General features: G+C 47.5%; 1 protein-coding gene across 1 annotated transcript in view; it reads right to left on the bottom strand.

The window, feature by feature from the left end:
* Nucleotides 1-16,280, bottom strand: part of COL26A1 (collagen type XXVI alpha 1 chain) — a 342,088-nt gene that overhangs the window by 265,988 nt on the left and 59,820 nt on the right. Inside the window, exon 2 of the mRNA XM_014525512.2 lies at nt 440-562. Coding sequence (XP_014380998.1) covers nt 440-562 — 123 coding nt within the window. The remainder of the gene's footprint in view (nt 1-439; nt 563-16,280) is intronic.

Here is a 16,280-nt window from a genome sequence, read left to right as displayed (position 1 = left end):
CAGGAATTAGCAACATGCAGCACCTTGCTAGATCTGCCGCCAGGTGTCAAGTACTTCTATTAGCCAAGGCTAGCTCAGTTCACAAGCAACAGTGAGTTTGGTTAGCTTAGCTCCTTGTGGGCTATGGTACTCCAACAGCATCTGTACAAGACAAAACCATCGCTGTTCTTCAAGAGCCAGAGGAGCAGTGTTGCCCACCAACATTAAGAGTCTAAATCTTGTTTGCATAGATAAGTATAAACACAAAACGAAGCTACCCACCTGTGGAAGGGTACCCCCTTTAGTGGAGTCATTATTCAGTGCCATTTCTACTAGCATCACCAGGTTTAGAAGCAAGCCAGAGCCCAACCCTGCATGCACTGCATAGGCCAAACTCCAACTAACTGAAGAGACAGTATAGGATTGGGTCCATAATTTGCATACAATTAAGGAATTTTACCTCACTAAGTTGGCACAAGGTCCTGGCCACCGGCAGCTCTGATAAACTCTCTGGATCACGGTTTCTGACCCATTCTGCACTTGACAGGAAACAGTCCGTGTAACAGTGTAGTGACACCAATGCCTGCAGAAAACACAAAACAAAATGACATTTTAAATCCCAGTAACGCAGCAAGCAGAACAATGAACTGCCAATCCCGTGCACCCTTCATCAATTAACTTGTTTCAAGTCACACTGGCTCAAAATTTGCAATCTTTAAAAGTACAGCTGCTATGTGGGAAAATCCCAGCTTCGGCTAGAGAAAGAAGTTAGAGATAGAAGAGAACTAATACATCTCGCCTGTTCCACAAAGGCCAGATTATTCATTCTTCTTTCAAACATCTCCCTAACAGCTTCCAGGTATTCAATCTTCATTTTACAGACTTTAAGTGAAATTAAGTAGGAATTACTTCTGGCATTATCCCTTTGCCCCTTACCATGCTGAACAATTCTATTTGTTAAGAATGACACTTTCCAAAGCTTAGTGAATTTTATAACAGTATATGCTGGTCATAATAGAGGCCCCAACTAAAACAGTAGCCCCATTGGATTAGGTGCTGTACAGGCAGCATTGCTGGTCCAGAAGAGTTTTCAGCCTAAAACAGAAGACAAAGGGTCAGAGAAAGCCATTATCATACCACTTCCCAGATGGGAAGCCAAGGAATAGAGCAAGACTCGCAAGAGGTCTGTGCTAGTGGTAGAGACAGATACTGAACCAAAACACGGCCTAGGAACCCAATCTGTAGAGCACTCTTTCTCCCCTCAGACACATAATGGTCAATCAGACTGTTCACTGCTACAAAAAATTAATTAAGACAGGCAGTCACATCCAGCCAAGCAGCCCCTCTGTAGGAAGTATAAAATTGTGCTAGCAAAACTCATGTCTGCAACTAAACAAAGCAACAGATTTGTGACTTTAGACCTCCCACTGGACCATGGACACTGTCGGGAACAGCAGGTGGAAGTATCTGCATTTCCACCATGTTCTGAATACACCAGGCACACCCACCAAACCCCCTGGGCCTCAGCTACACTAAGACTGGACATCCAGTGGAACCAATGCCTTGTTCTGCCACTATTAGGTAAGGGCTCCCAAACTCTTTTGTTGAAATAACTTTGCCACCTAACCCAGCCTTCTCTGTTGCTTTCTAATTTTCTTATGGCTTAGCCCTCTCAGTTTCTGCTCCATCTTCCCTTTCTGATCTTCCTCCCCAGTGGTGACACGTAGGAGGTGCACGTGCACCCCCTGAGAGCACTGGTGCACCCCATGACAGGCCGTGCTCCCTGTTTAGCTGGTGGGCAAGTGGGAGCACCAGTTTCCCCCCTTCAACCACCGGCTGGGGAGCAGGGCCGCCAGCAAAAACGGCCGTGCCGCTTCCAGTAATGGCTGCAGGACTTCCAGAAGTGGCGTGGCTGCTTTTACAGTGAGTGAGATCGGGAGCAGGGAATCCCCCAGTTAATGCGATCAGCCACTGGGGGACACCCCCCGCAATCTCTGACTGGTGTCGGGGGGGGCACGTGCCCCACCTGATTCAAGAGGTACCAGTCACCCATGTTCCTCCCTGCTCGCCAGAACTAGAGGCAACCATGACTCCATAGCTCAACACACTCACGCTGCACAGTCAAACACTGCAGGATCATGGCAGTGACACTAGGGGCATGAACGACTCATGCCTCCTGAGGTGCGGACGGTGGCGTCAGTGGCAGGGGAGTGGTGGTGGTGAGCGGGGACCGCCAGCAGGTGGCTGTGGTGACCTCAGCCCCAAGGGCAGGCCAAGAGGGGACTGCCCACAGGCGGCTGCGGTGACACTGACAGTGAAGGCGGGCCAAGTGGGGACCACGCACGGGCGGCCCTGGCAGTATCGGCGATGAGGGGGGGGGGGGAAGGGGTGGCTAGCAGCAACCGCCCGCAGATGCCAGCAGCAGCAGCCAATCTTGGGGGAGGCAACCCCCTCCCCCCCACCGCTATGCATCACCTATGACTGGGGGCAATCAGCTGCCAACCAAAAAGTTCCCAGACATGAGTGGGGTGCCCTTTTCATATGCAATCACTGTAAATCAGCAGGGTGAAGACATTGGTTTTCAAAGATACCCACAGCTTTACTGCCCACCAAAAGGTACCCCCAAATCATAGATTTCCCATGAACAGCAGTGCCTCGGTTCACTTTGGGCTTGCATACCACTTCCTAATCAAGGGAACAGAACACCCCACTGGGAACTGTCAGTCAAACAGAGCATTTTCCAGACCTACAAAGAACCTGGAGTCATTGCATTCAGAACTTTAGAGGTTTGCAGTGTATATTTTCAGCTCTGCTTTTTTTTTTTTTTTTTTTAAATGGTCTGACTCAAATGGTTATTAACATGACCGTGTGCCATCAGGCCCTGTCTCTGGACACTGCAGGGCTCCACTGTGGGATAGGTGTACGGTGGTTTCATACCCAGCTGTCAGGGTAAAGGCTTCTTGCCAGGAAGTCTTGGGAATAGAAGAGCAATTGGGAGAAACTAAGCAGGAAACTATGTTAAAGATTTAAATGAAGAGATTATATTTGTTTGTACTGCCATATGCAGTGAAATCCTGCACACAGGACAAAACTGATTTCATGGCAATAAAATTAGTAAGATCAAGGTTGCGTCAATATTACTAGGAGTGACACAACTTTGACCACATTGGCCAGTAAATTTTAAGATGTATGTGTGTAGGTTGCAGAAGTGTTATTCCAAGTAAATTACAGCTGGTGCTTAGCAGGCATCCTGCTTCATAAATATATACAGCACAAGTATCTGAGCTCTATATCCAAAATCCATAACAGTCAAACTTCATTGCTCCCCTCTGAATCATGCTTTAAGTCAGCGTTTCCTATACAGGGAATTGAGCAGCAAGATGGAAAAACATTAATGAAGACTCAAGTCATCTGAAGATATTTGATCCTTTGATGGGCTGCAGACAACTTCAATAAGCTAAAAATTAAGGGGCCGGGGGTAGGGGGGAGGAAGGGGTGAAAGAGGGGAAAGAAGAATCCCACACAGAAGGAACGTAAAAGAAGGGGAAGGAGAAATGATCAGGAAAGGAATTGTTTTCAACTTGAAGGGAAAAAGGCACAAATTATTGTAAGCTGCATTTTATTTCTCCCAGCCTAAGGAGGAGACTTTTCCCAAATTACCAACTGCGGCGCTCTGTGCTGGGGCATTGTCATGTCATGAACAGCAAAGTGTCCGTTTCTGCGGAGGGAGGGATGGTTATGTAGTCTTTAACCTACAGGTGGGCAACTATTTCAGCTGAAGGGTGACTTAATGAGTTTTGGTGAGCTGTTGAGGGCCCCACACATAAAATTAATGGTGAAGTTCTAATTTTAACAAATTATAGATAAAAAACAAATCATATGCTAAAAATAAAACGCCTGCTATAAAATATTTAAATTTTATTTCAAAAGATAACTTTTGTCCTGCTTTATGTTTTTTTGAGAAGTGTATGAAGAGATGATTGTGTAACAGCTGAAAATAAAGTCTCTCCCACGAGGGAACCAAAATCAATCAGCAGGACATTTGGCCAAGGAAGGACATCCCCACCCCCAGCAGAGCCCTGCCACCTCTAAGCCATCCCCTCAAATCTCAAAGGAGCTCCTGCCTCACCCTGCACCCCAACATGCCCCTCAAGAGCCATTTGTACCCCAAACCCACATGCCCCCAACCCCTTCCCCTCCATACCTGCCCCCACAAAGCTGCAGAAGCCCAGCAACCTGCTCCAACCTGCCCCAGCTCCCTACCAGGGCCATGCAGGATGTGCCCACTGCAGCCCAGGGGTCTTCCTTCCCCCAGGAGGAGCCCCAGCCCCAGGTCCAGCCCAGGGTGCTGGGGGCAGCCTCACCTGGGTGGATGGGGCAAGGGAGCAGTGCTGGCTGCATCTGGGAGGCAGCAGATGGCTGGGCTGGCTTGCAGTGCTGCACAGGGCAAGGTGGGAGGTAGGGCAGGGGCTGGGGTTTTCATATGCTCTGCCACCTCCAGGCATAGGTGCAGAGTGCCTGCCACACAGTCCAAGCACTCAGGGCAGTTCCTGCGAGCTCCAAGCCACAGGCAGGTGGGGCCCAGTTGGCCAAGCCAGAGCGGGGATGCCACATGGAACCAGTGGGTGAGGCTGCTTCTGCCTAATATCCCCCATGTTGCCAGCAGAAGCAAGAGCCAGAGCTGCCAGGATCCAAGCACAGCTCACCCAAGACCAGCCGCACGGTGCCAGCTGGGCGAGTGGGCAAGGCTGCTTCTGCCCAGCATCCCCTGTGGTGCCAACAGAGGCCACACCAGACCTGCCACCCCCCTGCAGCCTGGTTAGATTCAATTAGCAGGCCAGATATGGCCTGCAGGCCATATTGTGCCCACCCCTGCTTTAACCCCAAGCGTACATTTTTCAATAGTGTTACAACTGGCTGTGGAGATTTCTACTGTAGAACCTGTGCAAGCTACATGAGCACCAGGGAAGGGAAGGGAGGGACTTTTCATGGTATGCAAATGAAGTAAAACACACACAACTTTGCAGAAGGACCGTTTAAAAAAAAAAAAAAAAAAAAAAAAAGTACTCTGGAGCTATATTCATTAACTGTGCTATTACATATACAATACTACATATTACTCCCAACCCTGGGAGAAGGAAGTTCAATGCAATTTCTCTCCATGTAGCAAACTGCACAAAGAAGAGGTAAAGACAAAACACACAAAATATCAAAAAGTAGGAACAACACACACATACCATCTCAGACCCGTACGTTCTGCAGCTTAATCCCAGGCAGATCATATTCGGCATATACCTGAAGGTTCTTCCTTAGACTTCAGTAATATTTGCCTAGTTTGTCTTGCCTGAGAAGTCTTGTTGACTTGGCTATTCCACATTAAAGGCAATACCTCCAGTCACAGAATCATAGAAAGTTAGGGCTGGAAGGGACCTCAGGAGGCCATCTAGTCCAACCCTCTGCTCAAAGCAGGACCATCCACAACTAGATTATACCAGCCAAAGCTTTGTCTATTTGGGTTTTGAAAGCCTTCAAGGATGGAACTTCTACCACCTCTCTGGGTAACCTGTTTTAGTGTTTTACTACACCCTCCAAGTGAGAAAATTCTTCCTTATATCTAACCTAAACTTCCTTTGTTGCAACATGAGACCATTGCTCCTTGTTCTGTCATCTGCCACCACTGAGAACAGTCTAGCTCCATCCTCTTTCAAACCCCACTTCAGGTAGTTGATGGTTGCTATTAAGTCCCCTCTCGGTCTCCTCTTCTCTAGATTAAATAAGACCAGTTCCCTCAGTCTTTCCTCGTAAGTCATGTGCCCCAGCCCCCTTACTACTTTTGTCACCCTCCGTTGGACTCTCTCCAATTTGTCCACATCCTTTCTGTACTTAGGGGCCCAAAACTGAACACAGTACTCCAGATTTGGCCTCACTAGTGCTGAATAGAGGGGAATAATCACTTCCCTTGATCTACTGGCAATTCTCCTACCAATGCAGCCCAGTATGCCATTAGCCTTCTTGGCAACAAGGGCACGCTGTTGGTTCATATTCAGCTTATTGTCTACTGTAACCCCAGGCCCTTTTCTGCAGAGCTGCTGCCCAGCCAGTCAGCCCCCTGCCTGCACCAGTGCATGGGATTGTTCTGCCCTAAGTGCAGGACTTTTCACTTGTCCTTGTTGACCCTCATGAGATACCTTTTGGCCTAATCCTCCAATTCATCTAGGTCACTCTGAATCCTAGACCTACCCCCACAATGTATCTACTACTCCCCCCAGCTTGGTGTCATCTGCAAACTTGCTGAGGGTCCACTCTATGCCATCTTCCAGGTCGTTGATGAAGACATTGAACAAAACCAGCCCCAGGACCAACACCTGGGGCACTCCACTTGATACCGGCTGCCAACTAGACATTGGGCCATTGATTACTACTCTCTGAGCCTGATGCTCCTGGAAGTTTTCTATTCACCTTACAGTCCATTCATCCAGTCCATACTTCCTTAGCTTGCTTGGGAGAAAGTTGTGGGAGACTATCAAAAGTCTTGCTAAAATCAAGGTATACCACATCCACTAGTCTCCCTGCATCCACAGAGCCAGTCATCTCATCATAGAAGCCAATCAGGTTGGTCAGGCATGACTTGTCCTTGGTGAATCTATGCTGTTTCTAATCACCGTTTTTCTCCTCCAAGTGCTTAGAAATGGATGTGCTCCATTATTTTTCCAGGGATTGAGGTGAGGCTGACTGGTCTTTAGTTCTCACGATCCTCCATTTTCCCTTTCTTAACTATAGGCACTATGATTACCCTTTTCCAATCATCTGGGACCTCTCCTGCCATGAGTTTTCAAAGATAATGGCCAATGGGTCTGCAATCATATCACCCAACTCCCTCAGCACCCTCGGATGCATCCCATCCAGCCCCATGGACTTGTACTCATCCAGCTTTTCTAAGTAGTCTGTTCTTTCACCACTGTTGGCTGGTCACCTCCTTCCCAAACTGTGCTGCCCGGTGCAGTAGTCTGGGAGCTGACCTTGCCTGTGAGGACTCAGGCAAAAAAGGCATTGAGCACTTCAGCCTTTTCTGCATCTTCCGTCACAAGGTTGCCTCCCCCGTTCAGTAAGAGACCCACACTTTACCTGATCCTCCTCTTACTACCAACATACTTGTAGAAACCCTTCTTGTTACCCTTCACATCCCTTGTTAACTGCAACTCCAATTGTGCTTGGCCTTCCTGACTTCATCCCTGTATGCCCAACACCACTCTTATATTATTCCCTAGTTATTTGTCCAAGTTTCCACTTCTTATAAGCTTCCTTTTTGTGATTTAGTTTACTGAAGAGTTCCCTGCTATGCCAAACTGGTTTTCTGCCTTCCTTGCTAGTCTTCCTGCACATCAGGATAGTTTGTTCCTGCACTCTCTGTAAGGCTTCTTCAAAGCAGGGGTTCCCAACCCCCAGGCCGTGGCCCGGTACCGGGCCATGAAGGGTCAGCTGCCAGCCCGCAGGACAGTCAGCTGCCAGACCGGAAGTGACCACGGACTGGCAAACTGCAGCCCCACAGAGCCAGGCAGAGAGCCTGCGACTCCTCCCACGGCTGCAGTGTGGCCCACCCCCCCCGGCCCAGGGCAGGGGGGTGAAACTAGCTTTACAACCCCCAGGCCGTGGCCCGGTACCGGGCCATGAAGGGTCAGCTGCCAGCCCGCAGGACAGTCAGCTGCCAGACCGGAAGTGACCACGGACTGGCAAACTGCAGCCCCACAGAGCCAGGCAGAGAGCCTGCGACTCCTCCCACGGCTGCAGTGTGGCCCACCCCCCCCGGCCCAGGGCAGGGGGGGGAAACTAGCTTTTCCTGTGTTCCAGTTGGAAATTTTGGTTGTGAGGCTCCGCGTGGTGGTGCGCAGTTTGCCAGGCCGCAGCATACAAAGGTTGGGAACCGCTGCTTTAAAGTATAGCCAGCTCTCCTGGACTCCTCTCCCCCTCAGTCTGCCTTCCCAGGGGATCCTGCCCATGAGTTCCCTGACTGAGTCTAAGTCTGCTTTCCTGAAGTCCAGGGTCCTTACTCTGCTCTCCATCTCCAATGGTTTCATACCCATATGCCCTCCATTGGGGTAAGTTGAGGCAGGAGAACACAATTAGGAGAGAAAAGGGGTTCTTCCATACTATAAGGCAGCTCTGTAACTATACTGAGCTCAATTTCTCCCACACTGCTTTAATGCTACTTCAGTGGATTTGTTTCCATTTCTCCTGGGAGAAGACAAACCAGAGACCTTTGTCCAGGGGAAGGATAAAAAGCTACAATATTTTTCTGTAGCAGACAACTCAACAATATAGAGAGTGAAATAATAGATCAGACTCTGACCACATAAGAACTTAATAGTCCAGAAGGCAAATAAGATGGATGAAGACTTCAGAACAGTCAGGATCTGGAAGAGGATGAGAAGAATTAGGGAGAAGACTAACTTGCTTTAGTAAACAGCAGCAACAGTTTGGAGTAGTCATTAGAAGGTACTTGAGTGAAACAGCGAAAGATAAATGGAGTAGACTCTCATTAGAGACCAGTGACATTAGTACCTTATTTTGCTGATCTAGACTTTAGATCCACAAGTAACAGATGCCTAACTCGTATTTAGGCATCTAGTATTTTGTCACAGTTAGGTGGCAATCATCAAAAGCTATGGGAAGTACAGAATCTGGTGAATTATTTTTCTAGGAATATGGCAAGCATGCCCAATCTGTACTCAGGGCATTCTTTCTGAGTTAGTCCAAAACAGCTGAAGTTCTAGCACATATAACTTGCTCTTCCAAAGAATACCCTTGGTTGGAGCTTTTCAGGGGTGAACAATAGCTTGGCACTTACCAAATCAATGGGAATTGAAGTTTCCAAACAGTTATTGTGCCTTTTACAACTTCCCCAAAGGTTTCATGCTTGTTCTATGTATAAACTTCCAGCAACTGGGAGAGACAATGGGATGGAGACCCCAGAGAGGTGAGCATTTTGGAGCCAGGAGTCCCAAGTTAAATCCCGCTGATGACCTTATCAGAGGAAATAGTAACCTCCCCTTCAGTTCTCATTTCATCCAGGCCCTGGCCAAGAGTGACATCTATTTGTGGTACATTATGTTGGGCTAATCATCTTGTTTATTATAGGCAGAGCATCCTGTCATTTCCCCAGTACCTAGCACCTTTTTGTTGGGATACGGACTGAAAACAAATGGTGTCTTTGCACATGCTCCGGGAGCAAGGAGGAGTGGGGAGGGCACGTTAATTAGAGCAGCTCTCGGGAACACCTCCAATTAAAGTGCCTGCAGTCTCTCATGTATTCAGGGTCCCGCACTTCAAAATGGCAGCAGGGGTGCTTTAAGTACAGCTCATTCAATGCGTTTTAGTTAAAGCGCCCCTGCCACCATTTTGAAGAGCAGGGATGCTGAATACATGTGACACCAAGGCTGCTAGAACATGATAATTAGCACACTCCAGTAGACTCTATTAATCGAGTCTGCTTTGATGTGTTTTAAATAGAACGCGTTGGAGCTGGCATCGGGCACATATACAGAAGCCCAAAGCTGCTAGATGAAGGTTCAAAAGGGCATCACAGGTCATGGAGCAACAAAGCATGAACAAAGCTGGCCTTATGCCCATTACAGACATTTTAAAGATGACAACGGAACTAACCTTGTCAAGCCAGAACTTATGGCTGAGAAATTGGTTTAACACGGAAACAAGCACAAAAAACTAGCTAGTATCTTCAGATTGCAAACAGAAGAGACAGTATAGTTAATAAGCATCCAATATAGAAGTTTCTTCCAGCTAAATTACCACATTCTTCTTGCTTCATCTAACATGCTACTTTCCTAACAATTAAGCTATTTTCGTGGCAGTCTTGAAAGATTTTTCCTACCCACTGTAATGTGGCCATGCTTTTGGGGCTAGTAGTTAATGATACTATTCCGATTTTGTTTTGAAGTACGTGAAGAGGGATAAGTGCCTAGAAAAGCTTTTCATATATAAATTTTCCATTTACTAAGTGGGTTCAATCATACAAATTAGAAAACGTATATTCATCCTGGGGTATTTTACTGTAGACTAGAGGAAGAGAAGGAGCTCATGAAGACATGAACATGGCTAGGGCACTATAAAATAAATTGGATTTGTAAAAATCTAGAACTTGGGGGCCATGTACAACACAATGATTAAGTCTGAAAGGACTTATTGTGTATGCACAAGATTTCTCCTTGCAAACCAGAGTCTCAATAGGAACAGTCCCCAAAATGTAAGCAGGCATTCCAGTGCCTCATTCAAAAAGTGATGAAAGGATCCCATCACAGCTTACAGAGATTATAAATGACCTCTTATATTATATACAGATGCAAGCAGGAAAGGTTTCGGAATATAACTGGCACATGTCCAGCATGGCAGAGAAAATGTTATTGCTTATACAAGAACGCAACTTAAGCTGAGTAAATGTAATGACCCAAGTTACAGCTCCTTTAAGACTGAAACAGCCGCATCTTAACCATGTCCACTGCCAACCTGTTTTACAGATGCTTTGCAGCTTTGTATGGTATTTGTGTTCTGTTGGGTAGAAACTGGTGGGAGCCACTGCTCTGAACTCAATTCTGCAGCCATTTTGTAGGAAGACCCTCCATTTCCCCCACCCATTTAGCTCCATAAGTGGTCCATTTTGCAGTCCGCCAGGAAGATTTCCATTGATGAAAGGGAAGAGAGTGCTATAGACCAGTGATTCTCAACCAGGGTGCCATGGGGCCCTGGGCTGTAGTGGGATCCTTTTAAAGGTGCTGCCAACTATTAGTGTTGTTAGGTGTGAAAACGCCTACACAAGATTCACAAGCTGAACCCAGAACTGCAAATAAAAATCCAGTGTTTAAAAAAAAACAAACATTTCTGACCCACTGTGGTCTGAGTTCTTTGCTTGAGCCTCTGATTTAAAATGCCACCAGCTGAGGATTGTAGAATAAGATCTTATTTCCCAATTGCATCTGAGATTTCACTCCCAGCATAATACAAATGCAGAGCTCACCAGGAAGCCTATATTTATTATGTAGAATGGGAAGATCTGGGTAGGGACATACACGTTAGCTTTGACATACCAGGATACCAAGTGTGAATCAATCCAGTCACATCCAGGCCTCTTTGGAAGGCCATTTTACGAGGTTCTCAGTGGCTGCTATTGTGACAGCATTAAACAGACTGAGGGAGTTTGCTGAACACACACGCACCTGCCCTGGTAGCACATTTGGAGAAGGAGTTGTGTACATTCTGCTCATTCACAAAGACAAATTACTCCTTATTAGGGATGTGCAAAACAGGCTCTATTTGATTCAGATTTGGATTTGGCCCGAATTGGCGACAGTGATTCGATTCGTTGATTTGGATCACTGTCCCCGATTTGATTTGGCCAAATCCATATCGGAAGATTTGATGCTCAGCAATTCGGACATAGACACAGCTTTTAAAGTTTTTTCTACGCACCTTGAGATAGCAGGCACGGCTTGTGATTGCTGCGATGCTGGGGTGGATGGAGCGTACCACAGGAGCACAGAGCAGTACTTCCGATCCACTTCAGAGTCTGCCAGGGAGTGCACAGGGGTCCCCCCGCACCCACTGGCTTGGCAATCGGCCTAGGGGGACCCTGGGAGCCCCCCCCCAGATGCAGGAGGCACCAGTCACCGAGCTGAAGGGGTATGCGGGGGAGCCTCCTAATGCACTCCCCAGCAGACCCGGAAGCGGACCAGAAGTGCTTCTGGTCTACTTCAGGGTCTGCTGCTGAGTGCACTGGGGATCCCCACATGCTTCTGTGGGACTCTCCATGTGCCCCAGCATCAGCATTCACAAGCCCTGCTACCTACAAGTCTGTAGAAAAAACATTTAAAGCTGTCGCTATGTCAAAATCGCTGAATCTCTCCAAATCGATTTGGAGAGTTCTGATTTGATTCGGAGAGATTAAAGGGTCCTCTGACTCGATGCAGATTTGGAAATTCAGCCACCAAATCGGGCCAAATCAAATCGGGGACAAAAGCTTTGCACAGCCCTACTCATTATACCACCTACACCTCAGGAAGAGGTTAGAAACTGATTATCCAGGGTGTGGGCTGAGTAGCCCTCCGGAAGGAATTCAGAGCAGCCAATGACACACAGTAGACTTGGGCTATCTTTTGTTTGGCAACATTATACAACAGGGGGGCAGGGTGTTGTTGCTTGGGCTTTTTTGACTATGCTACAGAGCAGGTTGGTAAAACCATCTCATTACAAGCTCCATTTGGATAGAAATTAATTCATGGAAGTGACAGTGTCATATTTCTTCTAATGGATGCAGCCAGCCATGCTGCAACAAGAGAGAAATAGACAGGTCTATAGAAAAGGAGAAGCAATGGGCAACATATATGCGGCTAAAACATTCCAGTCTTCCAAAAGCTACCCCATACCCAGTTCTCATAGCCACTGGTGATGGAAACTGCATTAGCTTGGGATAACCACAATGCCCCTTCACTGAGAGAAGACACAGATGCGAGACAAGTTAAAGCGACCCAGAAAGTTTTGCTAATATGGTTTTCCAAATCCACTGCCCTAGAATAAATAATTTTCAAATGCTTTTGCTTAAAATGGGCAAAAGTAGTCGAACAGAGCCTTCAGATGACATCAGGCTAAAGCAAACAAAGAATTACATCCACTGACGTAACCTTTGATTGCTTCATAAACTAAGTTAATCTGAGTTTAGCAATCAGGTGTTTAAATCAACAGGATACAATTAGAAGAGAAAGCAGCTACATTCCTTGCTGTCTCTTCTTGTTATGGGATGGTAGAAACTAATTTCAGTTTTATTCTATGAAAATGACCTTTTTAGGAAAACTTACAGTATACAGGATTGTCAGTCTAATAAAACTGGATTGGGGTAGACAAGGTCCAGGGACAATTTCACAGTATAAGGGTGTAGTAGGTTGTAGCCATGTTGGTCTAAGGACATAGGCAGACAAGGTTCTTTGGGTGAATCTGATATCTTTTATTAGACCAACTTAAATAGTTGGAAAACAATAAAGATATCAGATTCACCCAAAGAACCTTGTCTTTCACAGTAACATATTCATGGCATCCACTGTGTTCCCAGCTACGAGTCCTAGAGTGTAAGACATTTTTTTTTGGTTAAGAGCCAACCAAAAGGAGATTTCACCATGGTTTCTATACTTCCTAAACATGTGCCACACAGTTCAAATCAGACACTAGCTATCAATCGACAAGACAGACCTTGACCAAGGCAGAGGAAAGCAGATACCTTTCCAAGAAAGGATTCTATCATACAAGGACAATTTTTACTAACACCTGTTTCCATGCATTTGGACACCCGGATGCAATCAACTTTTGAAGGCTGTAGAAGCCTCACCTATAGAGTTGGCATTTCTGTTGCTTGTGGTTTGCTCTAAAGCTCTTGGCTGTGTAAACAACTGCAACGAATTACCTTTTTGTTTTCATAAGGCTAACGGACTGTATGTTATCCTTAGCACAGACCTACATTTAGGGCACAGAAAACAGTAGGAGTGTTTTGGTAACTAGATAGATTTCCCCAAGTTTCCTCATAACATTTTTCACTGAACCTATCAATTTCCCTGCAATACTGGAAAGGAATTTCAATAAAATCAGAAGGTCACTGACTTTTACTGAGAAAAGATGCTGATCCAACTCAATGAAAGTGAACCATGTCCTGTTTTCCTATGTAAATAGTACAGCATCCTACATGCCTTGCCAGAATAGCAAACCATACATCATGCACTGAAGCCCATAGCTAGAAAGAATTAGTTATTTATATATTCCACTAAGACCAGCAACAGAAATTGCCCCATTGCATGCCAAGAAATCTAGAGCTTCAAGGCTGCCATGCACTCCAGCATTTCTCTTTACAGATAGTTGTTGTCAGAGAAAGACTACAAATTATTCCATTCTTCACAAATGCACACCTCAGTACACTCCTCATGAGCTTGCTACCTAAAGTTGCTGTGGCTGAATTGTGCTTTCTATGATCTGACAGAGTTCAGCATGTTCTACTGGCAAGTCTGCTCTGAAACCAGATTTAGGCTAGAGATGGGCTTAAACTAAATAACTTAGAAAGAGTTCAGATCTGATTCATGAATTCAAGGCTTTTGGATCCATGTTTGTGGTTCAACCACGTGGCAGAGCACAGTTGGGATGCTTACTATGTGGCAGGGGCTGCAGTAATCTGGGACAAAGCCAGCAGAGAAGGCAGCCAAGCAAAGCCCTTGAATGTTATCCTAAGAGGGGGAGGTGCGTGGCGGAGCACCTTTGGGGGTGCTTGCCACTTGAGGGCTTTCACAGGCTGAGGGGAGCCTGCTTTGGAGGAACAGCAGGGGAAACCTCCCCCAGGAATTATTTTAAGGGGGACGCTGTGGGTGCCTGCCACTTTAAGAGCTAAGCCACACAGCCAGCAGGTGCTTGATTGTGGCGGCCATTTTAGATCTCTGGCCGCCTATATAAACAGAGCAGTTCGCTGCTGGCAGACAAGGCAGTAACACTGCCTGGCTGCATACAACATCCTGGAGGTAAGGGCAGGAGCTGAAGGGGATGGTTTGGAGGCTCCCGGTCCTGGGCATGGCCTAAAATTGCACCCTGCCAGGAATGGGTGGCCTGGTGGGGCTCTCAGTGGCACAGGAGCCCCCAGGAAATACTAGGCCAGTTACCACCCCGGTGAAAGGCGGGTCGGGGCATCTTAACCCCTAGCCCCTACAACATTGTGGATATAAGGGGGCCAGGAACAGCTGTTGCCACCTGAGCCCAGGGCGGGTGTAAGACCTAGAAGGGGGCAGGCACAGCTATGGCCACCTGAGCCCCACCAGGGAGGGAAGCCCCATAGTCCCAGGGAGGGGCAGAGATGAGGAGCCCCAGGGAGGGGGCAGAGTGAGATGTGGAGCCCCAGTGAAGGGGGAAAATCAGAGGGCTAGGAGCCCAGTATGTCTGAGTGCATAGATTGCCCCAGAAGGGGGCAGGACAAGCTTAGACCCGGTCAGGTAATTGGCTGGCCACTACCACGGTGAGGGTCAAGAGACAGGCCCAAAAGACGGTACGTCTGCCACCCAAGGTGTGAGCTAGCTAAAGCCTATGGCCTAAGGCGCCCACTCGAAGAGGAAGCTGGCAGTACAAGTTGTCGACGCATGAAAGAGACCCTGTGAGAGGGGGTGGAGTATGAGAGGCCCTAGTGAGAGGAGGGCAGTATGAATGTGTGTGCATCTGAGGCCTGACAATGAGGCCTAAACTTGGTCCAGCTGTAGGCCGGGAGCACTGTGTCATCTGGATGCCATCTGCAAAGCTTGGGCTGCGGTGTAGGGGAGGAATGGAGCCGCAGATAGCACCCACTGGCATCAGGGCAAGAAATGGGCAGCCTCCTGCCTTAATAAGAACCAATTAAGTAACAACAAGGGGTGACAAATGAGACAGGTGGGCGGCGTGCCCAGAAGCAGGTGGGGAAACCAGCACTGTGGCTGGTCAGGAAGTTCGTACTTTGCCACAAACCAGATGTCAAGAAAAGTCAGGTGCAAAGATCAAAGCTGGGTTCATTTGCTCAAAGGGCAGAAATTTTCAGATTGGGGGTAAAAGAAGGGAAGGGAAGAAAAGCCCATGATGACTAGTAGGGATGTGAAGATTATTTTTAAAAAGTATCCATTTAACCTCCTCCAAGTATATTGGTTAAGCAGTCAACCAACAGTTCATACCTAGTTTGACCTCTAACAGGAACGGCCCCAGCCCCTTACAACTTCAATGTGCACCTGGCACTGTGAGGGCCCCAGGCTGCTGGCAGGGAGTTGCAGGCAGGCCCCCGCCTGACTTAACCTGCTCCCTGCAGCACAGGCTGCACACGACACAGCTGCCATTGTGTGGGCTAACAAGCCAGGCCAATGCTGCCAACACCGCAACTGCCTTGTAAAATCGGAGGCAAGCCAGGGTGAGCAGCTGGCTAGGTTCTGGCCCCAGGGTGGTACAGAGTCCCCAAATCAGGTGACTCCCTCCCAGCCAGAGTCCACATGAGCACAGGAAGGCCTTCACATGAAAGAGCCAAAACTCCAATGTTTGGGAGTGAGCAGATCAGCGCGGGGCATCGGAACCCTGCCACCCATGCTGAGAGACATTTAGTTGGTCATTTTGTTATCTTCTTCACCCTGACTACAGTACTACACAGCCAGCAGCTGCAGATGGGACACCACATTGCTACATACCAGTCAATCACATCAAACCCTCATATGCATCCTGTGATCCACTGTAACACCCGAGAGGAAAGGGATGGGGTGTAGGGA

This window comes from Alligator sinensis, unplaced genomic scaffold, assembly GCF_000455745.1.
Source record: "Alligator sinensis unplaced genomic scaffold, ASM45574v1 scaffold689_1, whole genome shotgun sequence".
Taxonomy (NCBI): Eukaryota; Metazoa; Chordata; order Crocodylia; family Alligatoridae; genus Alligator; species Alligator sinensis.
Note: the sequence above shows the minus strand (reverse complement) of the source record. Positions and strands in the feature narration are given on the sequence as shown.